General features: G+C 36.0%; 1 protein-coding gene, 1 long non-coding RNA gene and 6 other non-coding genes across 10 annotated transcripts; all 8 read right to left on the minus strand.

The window, feature by feature from the left end:
- Positions 1-329: 329 nt before the first annotated feature.
- Positions 330-19472, minus strand: LOC144847706 (sperm-specific sodium:proton exchanger-like). 3 transcript variants are annotated; one of them, XM_078704197.1, is made up of 19 exons: positions 19210-19472; positions 18314-18540; positions 17788-17953; positions 17299-17415; positions 15228-15498; positions 14990-15133; positions 10275-10540; positions 9495-9676; positions 9055-9210; positions 8377-8535; positions 7876-8142; positions 6927-7115; positions 6369-6570; positions 5852-6000; positions 5467-5592; positions 5075-5173; positions 3018-3194; positions 2383-2520; positions 330-1006 (listed from the first exon to the last, which is right to left on the minus strand). In XM_078704197.1, exons 1-19 carry the CDS (start codon positions 19370-19372, stop codon positions 458-460), a joined length of 3747 nt encoding a protein of 1248 aa, XP_078560323.1. In that variant the 5' UTR covers positions 19373-19472; the 3' UTR covers positions 330-457. The 3 variants fall into 3 exon arrangements, with proteins under 3 accessions (XP_078560323.1, XP_078560324.1, XP_078560325.1); XM_078704198.1 differs by having other exon boundaries at positions 18314-18471; positions 19210-19471; XM_078704199.1 differs by lacking the exon at positions 14990-15133 and having other exon boundaries at positions 19210-19471.
- On the minus strand, positions 12832-14552 carry LOC144847712 (uncharacterized). The gene is made up of 3 exons (XR_013613776.1): positions 14123-14552; positions 13599-13761; positions 12832-13474 (listed from the first exon to the last, which is right to left on the minus strand). It is a non-coding gene; the product is annotated as an uncharacterized LOC144847712 (long non-coding RNA).
- Positions 19473-24303: 4831 nt separating the features above from the next.
- Positions 24304-24374, minus strand: Trnag-gcc (transfer RNA glycine (anticodon GCC)). Its single transcript has one exon. It is a non-coding gene; the product is annotated as a tRNA-Gly (tRNA).
- Positions 24375-24571: 197 nt separating this feature from the next.
- Trnag-gcc (transfer RNA glycine (anticodon GCC)) lies at positions 24572-24642 on the minus strand. The gene has a single exon. It is a non-coding gene; the product is annotated as a tRNA-Gly (tRNA).
- Positions 24643-24844: 202 nt separating this feature from the next.
- Trnag-gcc (transfer RNA glycine (anticodon GCC)) lies at positions 24845-24915 on the minus strand. Its single transcript has one exon. It is a non-coding gene; the product is annotated as a tRNA-Gly (tRNA).
- Positions 24916-25122: 207 nt separating this feature from the next.
- Positions 25123-25193, minus strand: Trnag-gcc (transfer RNA glycine (anticodon GCC)). The gene has a single exon. It is a non-coding gene; the product is annotated as a tRNA-Gly (tRNA).
- A 617-nt stretch (positions 25194-25810) lies between these two features.
- On the minus strand, positions 25811-25881 carry Trnag-gcc (transfer RNA glycine (anticodon GCC)). Its single transcript has one exon. It is a non-coding gene; the product is annotated as a tRNA-Gly (tRNA).
- A 479-nt stretch (positions 25882-26360) lies between these two features.
- Trnag-gcc (transfer RNA glycine (anticodon GCC)) lies at positions 26361-26431 on the minus strand. The gene has a single exon. It is a non-coding gene; the product is annotated as a tRNA-Gly (tRNA).
- Between the last annotated feature and the right edge of the window lie 138 nt (positions 26432-26569).

Here is a 26569-nt window from a genome sequence, read left to right on the forward strand (position 1 = left end):
GTGATGAAAACAGGCTGACAAATTTTGTTCAGCCTGGCCTTTTAGTATTAACAAAAGTTACATTAGACAACTAAAGATTACTTTAGACAACAACGAAGAATGCATTTTAGTTGTTGAATAGAGAGATTTTCATTCTAAATGTCTCCACATTGCACGCATTGAATTGAATATTACCATTATTGTTTCTAATCTATCATCTTCTACTAAATGAGTGTTTTCTTTTTCTTCCTAAAACATAATTATTGTAATTAGTCTTTTTCAAGTTTGCTAACATCGTCATTTTATCTATAGTGTAGATGCAAGTAAAGTAAATACATTGAAGTAAACTATCATAGAATATATATTTTTATTGATTCTTTTAGTAGGCCTACTTTACAACATGAAAAATAAATTGTGTATTTTTGTAAATAACTTCCCACAGTAGGCTTTTACATTAATGTTTACTGTGAAGATCTCTTTAAACGATTTCATCGTCTTTTCTTATACTTGGTGTTTCTGTGTAAAGTGAGATACTTCCTCTAGTTAGTGGACCAAGACTTCGAGGATGCTGTTGGTTCAAAAATTGTGGCGCTATCTTGTTGTTTCGGAATCGATTTGAATCCATTTTGCTCTCTCCAAAGTCATCTTCTTCTCCAACAGCCAATGATTTTGATCTTTTCCGTAGATTGTGTTCTGAACATAACTGACTATGTGTTTCAGATTTTGCTCCATGTATATCAAGGCCAGACGTCACAACTTCCAACTCTGTCGCTACAATGTCTGTGTTTAAAACTACCATCAATTTTGGTTCTGGCTCTTGATCGCGTAAAAATTGTAATCTGTGGACATTTCTGTTAATAACACAAGGAGCAAATAACTCATCGCGTGAGTGTGCGTTTATTGCAGATCCCTGGATTAGTATTACATCGTCCATGGTGTCCTCGATGTCAAATACATAATTGCACTCTTTTAGATCCACTAAAATAGACCTTTCTAGATGGAGCTTTACCTTCTCTTGTGTCCAACCCTAAAAATACATTAAAACCATTTATAATAACAATTAAGATGATTTATAACATTTTACTCAATAATTGACTTGATTCTGGTCTAGGCCCGTTGCCACCTGGCCCTTTGCCACCCGGCCCATTGTCACCCAAACTGTTGCCACCCGGCCTATTGCCACATTAGGCCTTTTGCCACCCGGCCTATTGCCACATTAGGCCTTTTGCCACCCAGGCTATTGCCACATTAGGCCTTTTGCTACCTAGGTCATTTGCCATCCGGCTATTTTCCACCCGGCCTGTTGCCACCCGGTCTGTTGCAACCCTGCCATTTGCCACCCGGCCTGTTGCCACCCTACCATGTGGCACCCAGCCATTTGCCACCCGGTCTGTTACAAACTGGCGTAATTGCGACAAAGGAGCGTAGCGTCTCTGGGCTAATATATAGGTATATTATTTTTCCCGCTCTCAGTACAATTATTTGTGACTGGGAGAGCTAATTCATTAAACTTTTTGGATCCACCTGTCTAGTATACAATATTTTGGGATCTAAAATCACGATATAGAGATAATTAGGCCTTATATTTATTCTCATCCAGTTGAAATGCTACTGATTAATTTTAATTAAACAGTTGTTTTGAATTGTTTATACGAATTGTTTTGAGACATTAAATTGAAGATGCTGTATTTTTGTCCTGATGAAATCAGTAACGAAATCGGTATAATTGTATTTAGATAAATACAAACCATTAAGTGGTAAACAAGGTGGGCATACATGATATGTTACTTTAAAAACTTTCGGAATAGCCCAAAACTAAAACTACATTGATTTCTGTTTCTTAAACATTCTATTCTTGAATTGAGAGAACGGCGTCCATTTTAATTTAATTGCAGGCCTAATTAAGAAGTGCAAATTACACTCACAGATTAAAAGCCGGGTGGCAAAGGGCCGGGTGGCAACAGGCCGGGTGGCAACAGGTCGGGTGGCAAATAGCCGGTGGCAAAAGGCCTAAGGTGGCAAAAGGCCTAAGGTGGCAAAAGGCCGGGTGGCAAAAGCCCAGGTGGCTGGCAGCCAGGTGGGAATTGGCCGTGTGGCAATAGGCCGGTGGCTAAAATTCAACCAATCAAAAGCGATGCATTATCCGAAGTGGTGTTTTTTATTGGTCAAATCGCCTGTGTTGCGCTTACGCCCTTGCGTTGGAAAGAAAGCTTTAGTCAAGATCGATTTAGACAAAATTACAAAAGTTGATTGTAGGCATATACACTGAGTTATGTGATAAACATTGTGTAAAATATGGAAACGGAAAACTTGGCGAAGTATCTATTCATTTAGTCAACATGTTGTTTAATATTGTGTATGGACAGAAATTTTAATTCTGAAGAATGCATTCAATACTTTTACCTGATAGCTCATTTGTTCTAATAGCAATTGTGTTGCAATTCGAATTCCGCACACACGCCATAAACGACTTTCAAGCGATGGTTCCAATGTGAACGTGTCAATAGCAACATGCATGTCGTCCAAGTTGATATAATAAACCTTTTTGGAGTAAAGACATGTTTATTTTTATTGCGCCAACTTGATAGTTTGGTTTCTATACTATAGTTTACAACACACACTATGCAATTCTCTAGTGTACTTTCTTTTATTTTCCGAATACCCGTATTATAAAACATGCAATTATGTCAGTAATTTCAACACGAGAGAGGTTTTCTTGAGGGCCTAGTTAGTATCTTTTTGTGATCAGGCTAGTGTGTTTCTTGATCATCTTTGTACACTTTATATAAAGATTTTTTTGTCGTATTTTCCCCTCAACAAACGTCTAATAGTCGACCAAATTCATTAGGTGAAGTGCATACCCCGCCTTTGTTTATTTATGAATGAAATTCAAAATCATAGTTTGAACTATAGTACTTTTCAAGTCGTACTGTAGTTATTTTGTAGGTATAATACTGGCTAGTGTATTTATCAAATTGCAATATATTCCTTTAGACTTACTAGAATCAAATCAAATTCATTTAACTATCATTCCTTACCAGTACAGATGTTTCACATGTAACTGTTGCATTTCTAGGCTTTCCAGTCAAAAGACCCATTTCACCAATGACGTTACCGGCTGTAAGATAGTCTTCAAACACGTCAGTTGCTCCTCTATTGATTGATGCCAGCGTTTGCTGATGTTCGTGGTCTAGGTTTTCAGTCGACCCCAATAACTAAAGCAACAAAGAAAAATATAGGCCTAAATAATTATTTATTCGGTACGTTTTAAATATAAGTAAGCATACACAAACTCTATACAAAACTCTATACGTATCTAAAAATGAGAAAGGAAAAGTATTTTAGAATTATTGAAAAATGAAATATGTACAATAACCATAGATATTATATTGTTTGAAGGTTTGCATGGCGAAATCAAATGTTGTTATAAGTTTGCGGTACACCACGTATATTAGTTCTGTTGAGTTTCTCGACGTTTCGATAATATAATAACAGGATTTTTATAGCGCACATACCACTCAAGAGTGCTCAAGGCGCATTCAAAAAAAAATAAAACAAATCATACAAATGCCCGACAAATAAAATGCAATTTCTTTGGAGGGTCCCCATCCGTTCTCGTTCTGTCGCGGTCCCGGACCCCTACGTAGGTGACCAAACAAAGGAACAGGATACACATTTGCCTTGCCACAGACGACCGGGTGCTCAGAGACAACAACCAAGACAGAGGCACCCCAAAGATAATGCTGGTCAGGAAAAAGTATACTATACAATTCTAGAACTTTAAGAAACCTCATGATTTCCATATGCCTTAATAAATAAATGTGTTTTTAATAATTGTTTAAAAGTATCAACAATTTTGCAAAATCTGATAGAGCTCGGTAGAGCATTCCATAGACGAGGAGCAGTAACGGTGAAAGCTCTGTCTCCCCATGAGTGGTGAGACTTAGGTTGATGTAGAAGCAGCGTATCACTAGAACGCAGATTCCGTCTGGGAACATACAGCCTAAGCATGTCAGAAATATATTCAGGAGCCATGCCATTAATAGACTTAAAAACAAAGAGTAATATTTTAAAAACAATGCGGTACCTAACAGGAAGCCAATGCAAAGTTTCCAAGGTATTTGATATGTGTGCATATCTTGGTAGTTTTTTAACAACTCGTGCCGCTGTATTTTGAATCAGCTGAAGCCTGTGGAGTTGTTTTTGTGGTAGCCCATATAGCAATGAGTTTCCCATATCCAGTCGTGAAGTGACAAAAGCATGAACAAGTTGTTTAGCTGCTGCCTCATTAATTAACTTTCGAATCCTTCGGATGTTTCGTAAGTGAAAAGACGACGTAGAAATAGTTTTTGAGATATGAGAAATCATAGTCATACCCGCATCCATTTCAACCCCTAGATTTCTAACCTGCCTAGCCGGGTCTATTTAGGTTTCACCAATGTAAATAAAACTTGGTGGCAGTTTTTCCAACTGCAGCTTTGATCCAAAGAGAATATATTCTGTTTTTTCATCATTTAATTTAAGAAAGTTGTTTTTCATCCAGACACGCAATTCATGGATACAATGTTGGAGCAGTTCCAAAGAAATGTCAATGTGTGTCATTGTAGGTTTAAAATAAATATAAATCTGAGTATCATCAGCGTAAACATGATAGTACAGATCATATTTACTAATGATATCCCGTATTGGGTGTAAATAAATTGTGAACCAATATGCTTCGATCGTCCTCAGAGTGAGAATGCGAGGACGTCAAGAGAAACTCAACAGTTCTTTTCACAACTAATATACGGGGTGTACCGCAAACTTATATCAACAACCATAGATATACTATATTATATAGGTAGAATGACATTAATGCGAATGTCAGGTGCTCTGAAAAATGACAGCGATATCTGTATAATAATTATGATTAATAATCTAAAATATTATGAAGAACCCACAAACAGGCCAAAACAGGTTACAAAGTAAAATTATAAATATTCGATTGCTGCAGCCATACGTCATGGTTTTCTCTCTATTGTGAACCACTTTTTTATCTGCGATTACACTAAAGATAATAACTTAGTTGTAAAATTAATATATGCCAAAAATATACCTTGATCATACCGGATACAATTAGATATATTCCATTTGGTTTCTCTCCTTGCTTGATAATCACCTCGCCAAAGTCGTAGTGCAATAATTCAGCTCTTGACTAAATTACAAGTATGTAGACGTTACTGATTTATAATAGATACTGGCTCTCATATAAGGTATAGCTAGACTAGCTAGCTCTGTCTACACTATCAAACTAGTTTGACAAAAAAGTGTGATGTGCCTAAATATGGTAGTGATATGGCGTCATCACATGTTTTGTCACATAAAGTTTGATAGTGTAAACAGAGCTTTAGTGATGAGTTCTTTCTTGGTTGATGTCTTGTTAATCAAAATGTATCCGCAATATTTAAATTGTTTGTATCGTCGTATAACAATGTTTATTAACATTACCTTAATAAACTCTATGAGTTTTGTATCACCTTCTAACCATGCAACATTTTTCAGTAGAAACTCTGGAGGTGGGGGTGGAATCGAAGCCGGTGCATTTAATAATCGTTTCATCCTAACCTCTACGTTCTTGATTAGCAAAAAATGAAGTTTAAATTTGTTTAAGTCGATAAAGTAATCAGAAAAGAGTAAAATATCGCCTAGAGTGTTTTGTTAACAATCGTTTGGCTAGTATAACAAATAATATGCCGTAATGTAATATCATGCTTAGTGTGTAGAATAGCCTCAAGACGATTCTCGGTACTCTATCTTAAATTTAAGTAACATGATACAGGTAAACATTGATAATCAACAAACGATTCTATATTAAATAAAGAATCGTTGTTACCATTTGTAATTTGTGTGCGTCAGTTTCATCAAGAAGACCAGCTCCTTGTAACTCTGTAATTGTATCACGTGAATGGTTAAGGACTGTGCGAATAGCTTGACGTGTTTTTACCGAAACTGCAATGCCTGGATGTTCTCGTTGTAAAAGACCTTAAAAAACAACACATCGCTATAAAACTAATTACTTTTCTATTACATACCAGTATTACATTTCGGTAGCCATTAAAACGCATTACTCTATTTAAGTGTAAGGGCATGTCCATTTTTCATAACTGTTGTGCATTGTGTACTATTCAACTTAGACAGACGTAATTGTCTAAAGAAATGGCGTCTTAATAAAAAGAAACCGGAATTCGAGATTCATGGCTGAAATATTTTGGTATGACATTCAGTTACAGAAATAACGTTCCCAACGTACGTAAATTAGCTTTTCCTAATTTATTTGGTTACAATGTGGGCGGAACTTCACGTTCCATGTTGGGATGTAATTTTCTGTTTTACACCTTAAAATAGTTTACCGAGTTCACGTATAACTTCAAGACGAGATAATTCTGATCTGCGCTTTAAATCTTTTAGGATGTCCTGATTGTCCACCATATGCTCAACCAGTTTACTGACCTCTTCTTCACCAATAACAAATCCTTTACCAACATCATAACCTAAACTCAATTTCTTGTTAATTCGGGTGTTTAAGAAACCCATAATTCTTGGAATGAGTGCCTGGAAATCAAAAATTGCATGTTGCTTGAAAACCCTGTTTCTCTTCTATTTAAGAACTTCTAAATTCCAGGACTAACTGTAATCTAACAATGTGTGTGTCTGTTTCTTCTCCAGCAAACCTAGGTAACACCTTGTATAGGTAGTCATTTATTTAGAAACTATAAAGATCGAATCAAGCAGGATAATTTACGGCTTCACTGTGAAATGTTAAACCAATTCTTCAATTATCAATCAATCTATACATTTTTGGAAATTGTTGTTTGTGTGTGTGCATATATTGCGTAAAGAATATATTCAGATTATTTCATATAAATATACATATCACCATGAATATTAACTATAATATTATGTCGTACCTTTACTAGACGCAGCATACGTAAACTCCTAAATGTACGGAATAATTTTGGAATCTTCAGCACGCTGGTGTTCATATTGATATCGGTCAATGTTTCATCAATCACAATATCGATTATTGACACCAGTATTATAAGTAAGTCAAATTTGTTCCAATGACTTAAAACATAGTATTTCCGCAATCCAATCGCCTAATAAGAGAAAGATTTTTGACGTAGTAAATTAAATGTTTGTTTGTTTAAATTGTTTGTATAGGCCTACAAAATATAAATTTATAAATATAGCTTTGTCACAACTTCCAATGTTGCTTATACGTATTATTGATCGTGAAAGACAACCAACAAGTTTTAATAGTCCAAACAGAGGTGACATGAATATTAACCAATCAGGGACAAGGAATTTTATTCTAATTAGGCAAACCGTTGAACACATCGCGCAAGAAAACAAAAAACAAAGTTCGACGCTTTTCTACTTAAAATACACATTTTATGTTGTTAGATTTTGGTAGACTTTTTACAAGACGTTTAAAGTATTTTTATCTATCAAATAAGTGTATAAAATCATTTATTGCAATTTTGTCTACCCAAAATCGTAGATTGACTGGACTATAAGATATTATTCATATAATAGGCCTAGAATTAGATTTACTCGCGTAGAAATCTACGTACTGATTGTGAATTGAGAAAGCGTGACGAACATTACCTTATTTGGTATTTTATGCGTAAAGTACGCCCTCAATTTTTTACTGTACCCGGTCCTAGTTAAGACTGTTTAGCAATGGTGCTGGTAAATTAAGACCATCAGTTAAGAATTTTTAATAGCAATCCGCACCAGGTGTGTACATTTTCACACCTATCTATACTACCTATTTATAACTTATATACATTATACAAGTTTAAGTAGAATGGTCTACTGTGCAATTTGATAATTTCTCTATGCATCATTAGTTACCTTTATCATTGCCTCCAAGATGTAAATAGACATAAAAACGAAGTTCGAAATTCGCATAACTGGTTTGTAATCGTCGTACCGTAAGTGCTCCGTATCTATAACGAACTCCAAAATAATCGGTACCATGTTGGCAAAGATGACGAAGTAAATGAACAGCTCGAATGCTTGATGCATGGAGATTTTAAAGAAGAAATTCTGGAACTTGTTACTTGGTGGTGGTATGCTTTCTTTCTTTTTCACACTTATCCACTCTTCAAATTTGCGTTTCTGGAAGAGAAGGTAACAAACAATTCGTATTTGTTATGCTTTATTTAAGATTACTTTAAAAAAAGTTATCTGTCGAAATTGTACAAAAATGATGGAGATACTTGAATTGATTTGAGTTGTAGTTGATTATTTTCCTTTTTTAAATAGGTCTATATAAGAAAACGTTTAAATGATATTGTGTACATATTAAAACGATTTCAGTTTAAATAAACAAGTAAAATATTTCATATTAACCATATATGGATATATGCCTTTAATCTGCCAGTTCTTTTTAATCTCATCAACTTTAATCAATTCGTCGTGAACATCGGCCGCTGATTCTGTGCAACCAACCAAAACTCGAGTTGCTTCTCTCGATAGCATTCCATGTTCAAATTGTTTCCAATAACTGATCTATAATTAAAAAATACTCAATTAAAGTTCATATTAGGCCTACGACTTGTAGTTTTAATAGATGCAAATTACATATCGAAGATTATATAGCACCTAAATAAATTCCTGTAAGTTGATTGGACGATTGTTGGTCACATGGAGTGCAATAGCACGTACTATTTACCGATCGTTTAATATTTTTTTCTTTTTTTTTATCGCGTACGAAAAAATGTGCGTGAAGTCCAATAGAAGCATGCACCGTCTGTTGTTCTGCGAACAGAGACATCGACGTGCACAACGTGATATCTACTTCACAACAATGGCAATGGCCTACTAAGATTTTTTCTACAACAAATAACGAATGTTTTTATTATTCGTGCGATGGTACAAATCATTAAATTCGGTGAAATATGAAATTTTATCTTTACCCAGGCTTCGCCTCGTGAAATATAGAATTCCATCTTTCACCTCATACAATTATTTGTACCATCGCACTAATAAACATTCATTATTTGTATAATAACAAATACTGTACGGTACCCGTTCTGCTTTAAGCATCCTAAGACGAGCTTCCTCCGACATGTCTTCATATTCTTTTTTCGATGGTTCGTTTGGTACTAGTGTTTTACAACTTGGACATTTGCTTTTTCGTATTCCCGATATCTGGTCATGCTTTGTTTCACCCTCACCCTCTGTCTGTACGAATTAATACATGAAAGTTATTGTGAAGTCGATGATCACTAATTTCTTTCGTTACATATTTGCTTTAATCTGAATCAGCTGTTTAACTGTTGCACTCTCGGCTCTCTAGCGTCTACAAACGATTGCTTTTAAGTACGGTTTTGATTACTTTTTACGGACTAGTAGCCTGCATTAGTTATAAAAACATTCAACATCGTACAATATTATGAGCAACCATTGATATCACCAACAAACAAATGTTGATGAGTATTATTATCTAAAAAATATTGTATACATACTTCTCCTCCTTCTGAAGTGTAAGGATCTTTGATGTCGCAGACTCTCTCCACAAGCGACCATTCAGCATCAGCCAGGAATCTATCTGCCTTCAGCATTGACAATGTTCGTGATTGGGTCTCCATAACCTTCTTTACTGCGTTGGCCATTGCTAACCTCTGAGAAACGGAAATATCACTCATTCCTATAAAAAATAATATTTAGTGTATAATATATAACACGCCAGTAAATACAGAAAATATATGAGTTTATTTACGCAATTCGAAGTGTTACGTGAACGATTTTTTTTTTCACATGTGATGCCTGTATCATGAAAGGTAAGGTAAACGTTTCCCCGATTTTTTTTAGGCCATATAGGCCTATGCCTAAAAGAATATAAAGGTATTTTCCCCTCCCTACCGATAAAATCGTCCCTACAATATTTTGTTTTTTTTTATGTTTCCATTTTTTGTTAAAAAGGAATGTTTTAAGAGCTTTGACTTAATCTTATATCAGACCTGAAGATTACAATGAAGAGACATACAGTGACATGAACCATGATAGTTCCACTACAGCAACAAAATAAAGTTGGTTGATCCTAATAATAATAATAATTATTATTTGTATTATTTGTCCTGTTTATTACTGTGTGCAATATTTTAGGCAGTTTCCATACAGTATTTCCACCTACTGTAAATACTGCCTTAGAAAAAAGAAGAAAAAACAGGCCTACCGTACTGAACAATTTGAGAAAATACGTCGATAATCAATTCATTTTTTTATAGAGCCTCATCATAACTTACCAAGGGTTTTGAGTAAGCTCTGCATTGTCGTGGCATTCACAATAAGAGTCAGTATGACAATTCCAGATGTATGAAGCAATACTTTACTACCGACATTCCTTAGCTCTTCGTGTTCCAAGAACTCGTCAGTTTGCTCGACTAACAGTGCTAAGGCTAGGCCCACTGCTCCTCTCAAACCTCCCCACGTCATTACGACTGCGTTACGCCAAGACAATCCATACCCAAGCCTGGCTAGTATAGGACTGAACATTGCAATTGTTATTGCTCTAAAAAGGAATAGATTCAGTGATATATTATCTCGAAAAAAATTAACCGATAGTTATCTCATTCAAATCATAATATATAATAAAAGATAATTATCCGATAAATGCGATAATTTTTAAGCTTTGAGCAGAAGGATATAAATCGTTGCATTGTGATTGTGCTGACGGTAAAGATTGACGCGCACTGATTTTTTTTTAAAAATTGAACATCTGATTGGTTTAAAATAATATATTGATCCAAGTTAATAATTGTTTTATTGCATATGTTCTTGCAACATTAGACATTATTTATAAGCCATTATCTACTAACATCAATTAGTTGATATGATTATTTGTGATCCTTTGGATAACACGTAATGATGTATACAATATAATTATGTTTATTTTAAAAATCAGTTATTTTATAAGTTGTCTTTGCGCACAATGAATCTGTAGATGACAGTAAATTATGTCTATGTCAAATTATCATGGCTTACTGCAAAATAAAAAAAAAATCGTAAATACCGCCCTCTATTTTGTTTGTTTACATAGCGACGATCATTAGAATCATTTAAATTGATAACTAGATTTGAACTCGTCACTTTTATTAGTTATCCGCATGACAAACGCCACGCCTACTAGATCCCTGGATAAGTTTTTTACCACAATTTAGCGCGTAGTTAAATTACTCGCACAGTAAAATAGCCAATCACAACTTAGTCTTATTTGGCCTGCTATATTATAGCAATAGGTAGGAAATAAATGATTTGGGCTATATCAAATTCCGTTACAGTATAAACAGGTAGAATCATTCTGTATACATATTACATACAGTGTAGAATAGGTGAAATTACGGGACCCGGCATTTATTCAAATTTTTAACATGGCGACGGTATCAAAATGAAACATTATAATAGCAATTTCGGAAGGAAATTATCTCATTAACAACATATTAACGTGTAGAAGAAATTTGAATACGTAAAATATAGATGCACGCTCTTTTAAATGTGATGAAGTATGACGCAAAATATGAAAATACGACTTTTTATTTTCAACTGGCCATATGATGACGTCACAATATCTGATTGGCAAAATTTTCACATGAATTCGTATCTACAATTAAATAGCTTCCAGAAAACGTTTTAATCATGCTGGAAAAACATAAATTACGCGAAAAAATTGTTTTTAGCGCTACGGGAATTTTTGACATGCTCAAAATGACATGAAACGCAAGAAAGTTGATTAGAAATTGATTTTTCGCTTTTTTAAATTTTAAATGCGCGTGCGCGCGTAACTTCGTGTGCAACATGTCATTTTTTTGACACAGAAAGTTAGCGCATGATATAAATTAACTTTTTGTTAAAGTTTCAACTTAAATTGTTATATGGTTTTTAATCTATGTTTTAATCGAAGTTCATAAAATCGCGCGTAAGTCACGTTGCGCATGTCTGACGTCATTCACAATAGCAGGTGCACAACTTCACGTGAATGCCCACATTTTGACAAAGTTAAGGCCGGTGCACACCGAACGCGAAGCAGCGAAGCGTCACGCGTCATTCGACGGATCGCTTTGAAAGTTGAATTGTCATGCGTCTATTAGTTTTTCTTGTCGGTTCCCACTAAACGCGTCACGATGTGCTGATTCGTCGCGATTGCTAGGCCTAGGAGATGGTGGGTTGGCCAATACAATGCTACATTTAAAATAATCAGAGAAGATGACTCTGAAGTATTTCCTATGTAAGTTTAACCAGAGAAGAGTTAAATTAAAATGTAATTTAACTCTTCCCTGGTTACACCAATCACAGTGTTTGGTTTTCGTGGGAAAATGTTATCCTTTTCCAAAGCCTGAAATGTGCATGATTGTATGTATATATCACAAGGACAGAAGAAGATGTATCCAATATCAATACAGTTACAAGAATTAAAGCATTTATTGCATGTTGATTACACGTACATGTGATCTGCTGACTGTATTTATTAGTGGTGTTACAAATATCTTTCAACAGAGGTTATTATTATAACCATATAATTTATAAAACATTTCATATAAACACGAACTGGGAATCTTCATAGGTTTGTCACTTTCAAATATAAACTATAGGCCTATATATTAATGTAAAGTTTTCACATTTATTTTCTAATTATTATTAAATATTATATTATTCATGACAAAACATACAGTTTTTTTCTCATTTGATTAAATGTAATAAATATCTCAAACTCATATTTACACTGTATATTATCTTATGACTTTTTTTCACATAAATACACTTATTTAAATAGTGAATCATTGTTTTTAAAGGTATCATTAAATAATTAATCATTACACTGTATATTATCTTATGACTTTTTCACATAAATACACTTATTGAAATAGTGAATCATTGTTTTTAAAGGTATCATTAAATATCAACCAGATTTTCTGTTTTACTACTCCTGAATACTTTCGCAAAATAATATCAACATTTATAAATTTAAAATGTATCATCCCAAAAAAAATGAAAATTGAAGAAATATTATTATTGTTAAAAGTGAATAACTAAGTGTTATACTGTATTACACACAACGAAAATGTTTTAAATTATATTTTCAGGAAGACAATATATCTTGTCCAAAAAATGACACTAAACTTAAAGATGTATTGTCCCATAGAATCATGAAAAATGAAGATGATTAAAATCAAATTTGAATAGGCCATTTTGTAGTTTTAACAAATTTAATCACTTACATAGAAAAAAAACCCCCAAAAACTTATGTTTTCACTTATAAAATGAAAAAAATGCCATTAGCTGGCAGAAAAATTTGACTATTTTTTTTGTATTGGAGTATAACAAAACATATACATATATTTCCATGTGTTCTCTATTGCTAAAAAAAGACATTCAGTTCAGCTTTCATTCTATAACCACTTAATAAATACTAGTTACAGTCCAATTCCTCCTTAATCTCTTCCATTTTCTATTAAAAAAAAATGAAACAAGTATTAAAAAATTGCTATAGTAAGGCATATTGCTCAAATCATTTTTTCTGGCCAATGTATGTCACCAACTGACATACCCATTTGAAAAAAGTCTATACAAACCTGTGTCAGCCTCATAATTGCCAGTCCACGTTTTTGAGGAGCAATTGCTTTTAATTCCATGGCAATATACTGGCCGCTTAAACTAGCTTGGTCATTGGTGGAGTTTGTAACGCTGGTGGTAATAGCCTGAAGGATCCCATTTATCAATGTTCATCTAATTGAACTAAAAGAAACAAAAACAACAGTATTTATGTATTAATATTACTACTAGGCCTATCATAGCCTTACAACACTAGGCCTAAATCAACTAAATATTAGGCCTAGCCTAGGCCTATAAATATTAATAATAATAAGTAGGCTAGCCTAGACCTAGCCTAGTACTCATATTTAGTAGTAGGCTTAACCTAGGCTAGGCCTGGCCTACCACATAGTAGACTAGTAGGGATTAGTAAGTATTATGTAGGCCTATAAGTACTACTTGGCATGGCCTAGCCTACTAGGGTATAGGTCTATGCTTAGGACTAGCTAGGCCCTAGTATGGCCTAAACCTAGGTAGGCTAGAAATAGAAGGCTTGCCAACTCACTTTACAAATTGATCTCTGACACGTTTTAGGCCTAGTTTTTCTGGCATTCTTCTACACAGATGTTTGTCTGAAATTATTGTCTTCATGCATTAATCCTTATGTTTCTGTCTGTGTATGACTTACTTCCCTTATCGTAAAGACAAGAAGGGTAAATGACAAAGTATTTCCATAAAGACCTCGCTCGTCAGCCACCATTTTTTTGCCGTCGGTGTCGTCGATGAGAGATATTCCTGACTTCTGATTGGTTGACGAACGCGAACCGCGCTCGCGACGCCTCAAAAAGTTGACCAAGGTTCAACTTTTGAAAATTCGCGTGCGAAGCCTTCGCTGCAGTCGTTTTCAACGCGTTGAAGTTGAAATTTGACTATCGTACACTGTTCGCTTGTATGTTCACACTGGAAGCGTCCGTCGCCTGCCGCGTGCGTCACTTTTTAACGCGAAATTCGCTGCTTCGCGTTCGGTGTGCACCGGCCTTTATAAAATGTTATGTTTACATTTTTTTGAGATACGCGAGACACAAAAATGACAGAAAAAAAGAAGAATAATACAGAAAAAAAAAAGATGAAACAGGACAGTTACAAGGAGTTATCCGCTGAATGCGGATAACTAATAATTATTTTTAACTTAATAATTATAAGTCATATATTTTATTTATACTATTTATTATTTTTTAGACCCGCTTTATATTTTGCATTAAGGTATTTGCTTAAGCTTATTCAGCACAATTGATAAATGCCAACCCATGCCGTTTAACGTTAAGAATCACCATGTTGACTTACCTTGACTATTTTTGATGCACTACTTTTACTTTCCAAATTTGTTTAACTTAACCTTTTAGCTTGAAAGTGCTTTTCTTTAGTAATTTACCTGATTATATTAATTCCCACGTAAATGGTCAACATGTAAAACCAGTCTATTGGATCAACGTTTTCCATCGCTCGCTCTGTGATGACGACTCCAACGAGAAAGAATATGAGAGTGTTGGCAACGTATCCTAGGACCTCCCAGAACCTACACTCACATTAAAAGAAAAGAAATAATATTAAATATTATCAAATTCGCCACACATTCGAATTATTTTAAAAATAGTTTACATTGTACTAACCTATGTAAAAATACCTCAACTTCTGGACTTATTGATGTTCTTTCAACGTTTACCACTAAACCAAGAACGACAACGGCGAGAACGCCTGATACTTTCAAAACCGATTCGCCAATGTAGAAAGTTAAATAAGTTGATGCTAATGTTATTGTGATTTCGACAAGGGCATCGTTGAAGATTCTTGACAACCAAAATGTCGTAAATTTTGCCATAAGAAATCCAAACGCTGGTCCTCCTAATGCCACTCGAATAAAGTATACAATTATTTCCGTTGCTAAAAAAATTGAAATAAGTATTTCTTTAAAAAATAAAATATTAATACAACTTCTCCATATACATCTACACTTATTTTATTACAAAAACCTTATTTTTAGAAATGATATTAAAGCGTGAAGGCCCATTTACACTTGGACGATAACGCTCGAAGATTAATAGATAAACATGCTTTTTTCTTACATGAAACAAAAGAAATCTAAAAATTGATCATTATAAAATAGGATAACCATCTATGTTGCCTTTGGTGAAAATAATTTTTTACCACGTCCTATCAAATGACGTCATGATTAGTAAGAGCAAAAATATCGTGGTGATACAACGATTTTATTGTTCTTATGGATCATGACGTCATTTTATTGGATTTTGAAAAGTAATATAGTTATCAAAGACACAATAAATGGTTATTATAATAGTTCTAGAATGAAAACTTTTATAATTTCTTTTGTTTTATGTAAGAAAAATGTTTATTCGCCGATCGTTAAAATTTGTCCTAGTATCAATGTGCCTTTATAGTATTTTGAGAGTGAATCACAAATTAAGGTTCAGTTTATAATAATTAAATGAGATTTTACATGCCTTTTTCTATTTTGCTTTTCAATATTGTATAACAATGTATGTTTGTAAGTGACTAATAGTAAAATCCCACAAATATTAATAAGGTTAATTAATAAGTGATACGATAATGTCCATTTCCAATAAATATGCATGCTCATGAATAATACCACCAAACTTACAAGTTAAAATGACTATAGCGAGGAATTTAATAAAAAGGCAAATTGTAAGTAAGGTAATTTAAAATAAAAAACCTTGTTTTGTTCAATATCGACTCAACTGACGTAACATTGCAAGGTAGGCTTTCTGAAGACTGAAGTCACGGGTCTCCTCACTAATTTTTACAGTTTCACTTCCTTTTCTTACAAAATTGGGTTTGTTCGTACTTTGATTGACAGAGTTTACAAATTGAATAACTCCTGGTCTAGCTTTAACAATGACATTTCAACTCTTAAAACCATTTTAAGTAAAAACTGTTTTCCACTCAGTATAATTAATGACAATATTTACAGATATCTTAATAATGTTTTCTCTCCTTGCAATGTTGCTTCAGTTGAGTCGATTATTGAACAAAACAAGGTTCTTTATTTTAAATTACCTTACTTACAGTTTGCCAAATGCGCACAACAAAGAATCGATAACATTACACGTAAATATTGCAAAGGTGTTAATATTAAATTAGCTTTCAAATCATTTAAAATTTCAAACTTGTTTAGTCTTAAGGACCCTGTCCCTGATGTGTTTCGTTCTCGTGTTGTATATAAATTTAAATGTATGGGATGTAATTCCATGTATATTGGTGAAACCAATAGACGGTTATCAATGCGGGTGCGTGAACATTTCAGGGACAAGGCTTCTCACATTTTTCAACATCTGCAGGATTCAGAACGGTGTAAGACCCTCGCTAAGGCGGATTGCTTCACCGTTCTGGATTCTGCAGATTCCGCTTTCAAACTTAAGGTCAAGGAAGCCCTCCACATCTCGTGGAGTAAACCTTCCTTGAACAAACAAATCTATAACTTAGGCGTCACACTTGCCATATGATTGCTTGTTGCCTACATTCCTTGTTGTTTTATTATGATAATTACTTACTTATTTACATACAACTTGTCCTATTGGTATATAAGCACGCTAGGTGTTGTTTACTGTTCTGATGATGAGAAGAGTTTCTCGAAACATGTCACATTTTAAGGCAGTTTAAATATGCCTGTATTATAAAAAAAAATGTGTTTTATCTTATTTTTACCTGTCTTTGAATTTCCTGGTATAGCCATTTCTTTAAATATTGTAAATATGACGATCGAGCAGCCATCGTTCAAAAGTGACTCTCCCTCAATGATGGTACCAAGCTGTTTAGACGCTCCTACGGTAGAAATAATAATGAAGAATTGATAAGCGAGGCTAAATCAAAACAATAAAGTAAATATAGTAGTGATATGCCCAAATATGGTAGTGATATGACATCATCATGTTAATATTATGGGCACATACAGTTTGATAGTGTAGACAGAGCTTAAAACAGCCAGAAAGAAATTGCAGAGATTTTGGGTAACACTAATCCTTCCTCAGTGCAATTATTTGTAGGCTACATATTTTCATTTTATACCTACACCACCTCTTCCCACCGGCTTTATATCTCTATTTGCGCCTGCTGTAGGCTAAATTAGACAACTTTAAACGTCCGATGTTTTAAAATGCTGTATCAGTTCATTCATCTAAAATAAAGCATACCTACCTAGATCTTTAAGAAGTGCAACGACGGCTACGGGATCAGTGGCACTGACTATAGAACCAAACATCAAAGAAACGTTCCAAGACCAGTTGTAAGTAAGTGTAAATTTAGCAATAAGAGATGTTAAGACTGTCGCTACCATTAAGCCAAATACCGCTAAAATGCATACCTATTTGAAAAAAATAAAGATAATTTTATTCCAAAATATATTCCTATAGTATAGTATAGGAAGTATTTACAAATCCGCGCGCATAATATTGAACAAACACAATTTTACTGCCAAAGAACTATTAAAAGGATGCAAATTACAATAATACAACACTATCCGAATACGATAACAATCCTGCAACAAAAGCATGTTTTAGGTTTAGTTTAGTATAATTTTATTCTAAAAGTGTTTTGTTTATTATGCACGAGTCGTATTTCCATTTTTTATATAATGCGAAATAAATAAAGTTCAGAAATGTTCGTGCAAATAAATTTGCCAAATGAAAAGGATTTTTACTAACCATCATTACTTGCTACTTACCTGAATAAAAGATTTTAGAAATATATGAACATCCATAGCAAAAGCTGATTCAAAAATAAGAACTGGTAGAAAAACGTGCATAATTAGATGAGGGTCCATGTGAGCCATTCCTGTATATAGTGAAACAGTTCCAAAACGATTCGACAAAATTCCTAATCCTGTTCCCAAAATTAAAAGTATTACGGTATATGGAATTGGTATTTTCTTGAACAGAGTCCGAACCAGAGCTAAAAAGAATAATAGTAATGTGTGTAACATAACAGTATCTCTAGCCTAGACTAGGTTAGTTCGATCACATTAGGTTGTGCTATCCTTATGTTGGTTGGTTGGTACTATTAATCTAATACATACACAGTTTGCAACGGTGCAGTTTGCTCCATCGTGTTTGTGATGGTTACTTATAGGCAAAAATTAACTAAAATAATAACCATAATACAAATAAAATACCCAAACATCAATTGAAACATTCAATCTACTAAACTAGGCCTACTAAAATGTTTTTTTGCTCATTATTGTTACTATTATCATTAGCGTAGGCCTAGTATTAATGTATTACTGTTACATTAATAATTAAATTCAAGTTCACATTTATTTAGGAAAAAAATAACATGCATGGATCTTACATAAGAAAAGGACATTTTCTGTAATTGTAAGTCCTATTACAAAATAACAAAACGTAAAACGTTAATTAGGGCCTATACTTTTTACACTTATGTTCGCACTCCTTAACCTATATGTAGCCCTATGTTATATTCTCTATGCAATACGGCCCAGGTTAGACTAGCCTAGGCCTAGGCATACATATTATACATCATTGTGGTGGCATTAACACGTCATTCATTCCTGTCAATCATAAGTCATCATTAATGTTATTGTTTTAACCTAGCTAGACTTACCTCCCAAAGCACAACACCCAAACAAAAACAAGATTGTGTATGGTGTCGGATGAGGATGATGAACGATATGTGGATGTCCATCTCCAGCTGTGTGTACTGTCCCGACTGTAACATTTCCACATATATTTTCTATTTCAGCGTGATCATGATCATCTTCCGTCATTATTTTCTGCCCTTGTTTACATTAGTTACGTAATTATGTTAATTGTTAAGGGCATCACAAGTGGAAACCACTGTGTAAACCACCACTTACTACCATGATTCTCTCCAATGCATTCTTTAAAGTCTTCTCGATAAAGCGTGTAGTCTTACTTATGCGTATTCCAAACCTATTCCAATGCTTGTGAGCGGTAATGCGCGCGTTCTTAATATGTGCGTAAACCAAAGATCGTATATAGCGCCACGTCAAAGAACTTATAACACAAGAATCTCCTGTTCGTCCGAAGCGCGTAACAATTTCGAAAGGCATTGTGGGATAGAATAGAGCTATGGGTGGCGCCATTGTGAGCCATGGAGTAGGGCGCCCGCATCAAATTAGAAAGTCAAAATCATAGAGGGGATCTGCTAATACTCTAGGGGGGTCGAGTAATTGACTGAGGAGTAGGGCGCCCGCATCAAATTAGAAAGTCAAAACCATAGAGGGGATCTGCTAATACTCTATGGGGGTAGAGTAATTGACTTCCTAGTTTGGAGGGGGCGCTTCTCCATGCTGTGAAATGGCGTCGCCCAGTTTGACCTTTTAACCCTGTACTTCCGATACTGTGTTTTGAATGCAAATTGAAGAACAGGAGATTCTTGTGTTATAAGTTCTTTGGCCACGTATACTATATCGCCACTTCGTGGCGCTATAGTATCTATATATGGCTCTGTTTGGCGTCAGAGCCATATATATTTACAGTGGAGAAGAAAGTAATTGTTGTGGTGATAAAGGAGAAGCATAAAGGAATTAAAGTGAGATACATAAAGTAAAATAAATAGTGAAATGGAAGTAATAATATAAGGCTGTACTTAAATGTAGAACTGTTAATTGTTGAGATTACTGAGGATTAATTGAAATTGTGAATGTAAATTGAAGGAAGAAATAACTGTTGGGAATAGCAGAATTAGTTGCATTTAAAGAATTGTTTGAAAATATTGAAGAGTAACTTTACGTAGAAAAGGAGAAAGAAATAATTGGTCGGTGAGCGGATTGCAGTACAGAACGACATCAAGAAACATTTTAACTTTATATTTAATTTATTTATATGTCCGAAAATAGTTGCAGTTTGAGAAGAATTATAATTGGGAATACCAGCAGAACGGGAGAAGAGGCGGGGGAGTTGTTTAGTTGCAGAATCGTTTTAACTTTTATCTTTCTAATTTGTTTTTGTGTCAGCGTAGGAGAGAAGACAAGAAGCAACGATATTGTGGACAGTTATTATTCGTTTAATTATTCATCCTGTGTTATTATTGTATTTGAAAGGGGGGGGGGGGGTTCTGGGATTTATTTGACACTAAGAAGATTGTTGATATTTTGTCTGGAAGGATTGGGAATTGTATAAATTTTGTGGGGAATAGGGATACTGTATCATTGTTTGAGAATTGGTTGGGGTTTTTTTTTGTGGGGATTTTTTTTTGTTGAGGGTTGGATTAGAAAGGAAAGAATTGTTTTGCCAAACGTGATTATTAAATTTACTTTTTACATTTATATGTGTACAGTTGTGGCTATTTACCGTTGTTTACCGGTAATTACCAGAAATTATATGTCCGAAAGAGTCGTAGTTGCGGCTGTGTGACAATGTAACCTTAATTCTTTGAAATACGGCACTTTTTGTTAGACAAAATGTTCCATAAGAACAATTTGGAGAAAAAAATTAACTGTCTACAACTAGCGGTTGGCGTTCTATGGGTAGGCCTATACCTGATATTTTAACCATTAATTTGCATATTTCAGCTAATTTGCATGTTCAGGTGTGACCGAGGTATGATGTGTGGAATTCCATCCCCTCATCATTTGTGAAAGTATATAGAATAAAATGAAGTTTCTACATACATTAGTTATGGAGATGCGTAAATCGTGTGAAAATTACCTATAATCCTTTGAAAATAAGGTCAGGAGTCAAATACAGCATTTCCGGTAATTTTTTGACAAATAGTCTTATAAGTAAGAACAATTTAGAAAAAAACAACTAGCGGTTGGCGTTATATGGGTACCCTATATTTTTACCCTTAATTTGCATATTTCCGCTAATTTGCGTATGTTCCCAAAGTGTGAACGAGTTGTGATTTGTGGAATTTTTCTCAACATCATGTATATTCAATTTAAAAATTAAAAGGTTTTGTTTGCAATTTGTTTGACTTTAAATTCTAAATTATTGCCTAGACTATACCAGATATATAGAAAAATACTGTATATAGCGGCCATTTTGGTTTTATGGACATTAACCTAATTTTTTCAACTACATTTTTTCTCCATTTTGAATATGTTGTTCTAATAGGTCTTTAGAGATAATTTATTTACCACAAAAATAAATTCTGTTCTAATTTTGTCTAGGTATACTCATTATTTTTGCTACATTGACCGGACTATATGTGCATATTCCATGATAGATTTTCATACATGTTCACACCCAGGGGTTTACATTGAGAAACTCTCCACCGGTCATTTATAGGTCAGCTTTGATATTGTTCCATTCTAAAAATGCATCGTCCGGAAATTTTACACGGATCCACGTGTGGCAGAACCACCGACGCTACACGTGATTAGTTCATAATAACCTTTCATTTATAGGTCAGCTTTGATATTGTTCCATTCTAAAAATGCATCAGCCGGGAATTTTACCCGGATTTCATGTGTGGCGAGAATTCTACCACTGAACCACCGATTCTACACGAGCAAGCTTCATAATCACTGGTAAGTCCTAGGTCATCTTTGATATTATTCCATTACAAAACTGCATCGTCCGGTGAACCCGGGTCCCCGCGTGGCAGGTGAGAATTCTACCACTGAATCACCGATGCTACTCGTGTATAGTTCATAATCACCGGTCATTTATAGGTCAGCTTTGATATTTTTCCATTACAAAACAGCATCGTCCGCCGAGAAGTGAACACGGGTCCCTGCGTGGCAGGCGAGAATTCTACCACTGAACCACCGATGCTAGCCGTATATGCTTTATACTCACTGGTCAGTCCTAGGTCAGCTTTAATATTGTTCCATTCTAAAAATGCATCGTCCGGGAATTTTACACGGATCCACGTGTGGCAGAACCACCGACGCTACACGTGTATAGTTCATAATAACCGGTCATTTATGGGTTAGCTTTGATATTGTACCATTCTAAAAATGCATCGGCCGGGAATTTTACCCGGATACGTATGGCAGGCGAGAATTCTAAAACAGAACCACCGATGCTACACGTATATGTTTTACAACCGGGAACTAAACCCGGGTCCCCGCATGGCAGGCGAGAATTCTACCACTGAACCACCGATTCTACACGAATATGCTTCATAATCACTGGTCAGTCCAAGGTCATCTTTAATATTATTCCATTACAAAACTGCATCGTCCGGGAAGTGAACCCGGGTCCCCCTCGTGGCAGGCGAGTATTCTACCAATGAATCACCTATGCTACACGTATATGCTTTATAATCACTGGTCAGTCCTAGGTCATCTTTAATTTTATTCCACTACAAAACTGCATCGTCGGGGAAATGAACCCGGGTCCCCCTCATGGCAGGCGAGAATTCTACCACTGAATCACCGATGCTACACGTATATGCTTTATAATCACCGGTAATTTATAGGTCAGCTTTGATATTGTTCCATTCTAAGAATGCATTGGCCTAGAATTGAACCCGGGTCCCCGCATGGCAGGCGAGAATTCTACCACTGAACCACCGATTCTACACGAATATGCTTCATAATCACTGGTCAGTCCTAGGTCATCTTTAATATTATTCCATTACAAAACTTCATCGTCCGGGAATAGAACCCGGATCCCCCGCGTGGCAGGCGAGAATTCTACCACTGAATCACCGATGCTACACGTATATGCTTTATAATCACCGGTAATTTATAGGTCAGCTTTGATATTGTTCCATTCTGAATGCATCGACCGGGAATTTTACACGGATCCACGTGTGGCAGAACCACCGACGCTACACGTGTATAGTTCGTAATAACCGATAGTTTATAGGTCAGCTTTGATATTGTTCCATTCTAAAAATGCATCGGCCGGGAATTTTACCCGGATACGTGTGGCAGGCGAGAATTCTAAAACAGAACCACCGATGCTACACGTGTATAGTTCATAATCACCGGTCATTTATAGGTCAGCTTTGATATTATTCCATTCTAAAAATGCATCGGCCGGGAATTGAACCCGGGTCCACGCGTGGCAGGCGAGAATTCTACCACTGAACCACCGATGCTACACGAATTTGCTTCATAATCACTTGTGGCAGGCAAGAATTCTAAAACAGAACCATCGATGCTACACGTGTATAGTTCATAATCACCGGTCAGTCCTAGGTCACCTTTGATATTATTCCATTCTAAAAATGCTTCGGCCGGGAATTGAATCCGGGTCCCCCGCGTGGCAGGCGAGAATTCTACCACTGAACCACCGATGCTACACGAATATGCTTCATAATCACTGGTCAGTCCTAGGTCACCTTTGATATTATTCCATTATAAAAATGCATCGGCCGGGAATTTTACCCGGATACGTGTGGCAGGCAAGAATTCTAAAACAGAACCACCGATGCTACACGTATATAGTTCATAATCACCGGTCATTTATAGGTCAGCTTTGATATTATTCCATTCTAAAAATGCATCGGCCGGGATTCGAACCCGGGTTCCCTGCGTGGCAGCCGAGAATTCTACCACTGAACCACCGATGCTACACGTATATGTTTTACAATCACCGTTTATTATAGGTGAGCTTCGATATTGTTCCATTATAAAAATGCATCGGCCGGGAATTTTACCCGGATTCCAAGTGTGGCAGGTGAGATTTCTAAAACAGAACCACCGATGCTACATGTGTATAGTTCATAATAACCGGTCATTTATAGGTCAGCTTTGATATTATTCCATTCTAAAAATGCATCGGCCGGGAATTGAACCCGGGTCTCTCGCGTGGCAGGCGAGAATTCTACCACTGAACCACCGATGCTACACGAAAATGCTTCATAATCACTGGTCAGTCCTAGGTCACCTTTGATGTTATTCCATTATAAAAATGCATCGGCCTGATACCCGGATACGTGTGGCAGGCAAGAATTCTAAAACAGAACCACCGATGCTACACGTGTATAGTTCATAATCACCGGTCATTTATAGGTCAGCTTTGATATTATTCCAATCTAAAAATGCATCGGCCGGGAATTGAACCCGGGTCCCCCGCGTGGCAGGCGAGAATTCTACCACTGAACCACCGATGCTACACGAATATGTTTCATAATCACTGGTTAGTCCTGGGTCACCTTTGATATTATTTCATTATAAAAATGCATCGGCCGGGAATTTTACCCGGATACGTGTGGCAGGCAAGAATTCGAAAACAGAACCACCGATGCTACACGTGTATAGTTCATAATCACCGGTCATTTATAGGTCAGCTTTGATATTATTCCATTCTAAAAATGCATCGGCCGGGAATTGAACCCGGGTCCCCCGCGTGGCAGGCGAGAATTCTACCACTGAACCACCGATGCTACACGAATATGCTTCATAATCACTTGTCAGTCCTAGGTCACCTTTGATTATTATTCCATTATAAAAATGCATCGGCCGGGAATTTTACCCGGATACGTGTGGCAGGCAAGAATTCTAAAACAGAACCACCGATGCTACACGTGTATAGTTCATAATCACCAGTCATTTATAGGTAGGTCAGCTTTGATATTATTCCATTCTAAAAATGCATCGGCCGGGAATTGAACCCGGGTCCCCCGCGTGGCAGGCGAGAATTCTACCACTGAACCACCGATGCTACGCGAATATGTTTCATAATCACTGGTTAGTCCTGGGTCACCTTTGATATTATTTCATTATAAAAATGCATCGGCCGGGAATTGAACAAGGGCCCCCCGCGTGGCAGGCGAGAATTCTACCACTGAACCACCGATGCTACACGAATATGCTTCATAATCACTGGTCAGTCCTAGGTCACCATTGATATTATTCCATTATAAAAATGCATCGGCCGGGAATTTTACCCGGATACGTGTGGCAGGCAAGAATTCTAAAACAGAACCACCGATGCTACACGAATATGCTTCATAATCACTGGTCAGTCCTAGGTCACCTTTGATATTATTCCATTATAAAAATGCATCGGCCGGGAATTGAACCCGGGTCCACCGCGTGGCAGGCGAGAATCCTACCACTGAACCACCGATGCCACACGAATATGCTTCATAATCACTGGTCAGTCCTTGGTCACCTTTGATATTATTCCATTATAAAAATGCATCGGCTTGAAATTTTACCCGGATACGTGTGGCAGGCAAGAATTCTAAAACAGAACCACCGATGCTACACGTGTATAGTTCATAATCACCAGTCATTTATAGGTAGGTCAGCTTTGATATTATTCCATTCTAAAAATGCATCGGCCGGGAATTGAACCCGGGTCCCCCGCGTGGCAGGCGAGAATTCTACCACTGAACCACCGATGCTACACGAATATGCTTCATAATCACTGGTCAGTCCTAGGTCACCATTGATATTATTCCATTATAAAAATGCATCGGCCGGGAATTTTACCCGGATACGTGTGGCAGGCAAGAATTCTAAAACAGAACCACCGATGCTACACGAATATGCTTCATAATCACTGGTCAGTCCTAGGTCACCTTTGATATTATTCCATTATAAAAATGCATCGGCCGGGAATTGAACCCGGGTCCACCGCGTGGCAGGCGAGAATCCTACCACTGAACCACCGATGCCACACGAATATGCTTCATAATCACTGGTCAGTCCTTGGTCACCTTTGATATTATTCCATTATAAAAATGCATCGGCTTGAAATTTTACCCGGATACGTGTGGCAGGCAAGAATTCTAAAACAGAACCACCGATGCTACACGTGTATAGTTCATAATCACCAGTCATTTATAGGTAGGTCAGCTTTGATATTATTCCATTCTAAAAATGCATCGGCCGGGAATTGAACCCGGGTCCCCCGCGTGGCAGGCGAGAATTCTACCACTGAACCACCGATGCTACGCGAATATGTTTCATAATCACTGGTTAGTCCTGGGTCACCTTTGATATTATTTCATTATAAAAATGCATCGGCCGGGAATTGAACCCGGGTCCCCCGCGTGGCAGGCGAGAATTCTACCACTGAACCACCGATGG

Source organism: Antedon bifida, chromosome 7 (genome assembly GCF_963402885.1).
Source record: "Antedon bifida chromosome 7, ecAntBifi1.1, whole genome shotgun sequence".
Taxonomy (NCBI): Eukaryota; Metazoa; Echinodermata; class Crinoidea; order Comatulida; family Antedonidae; genus Antedon; species Antedon bifida.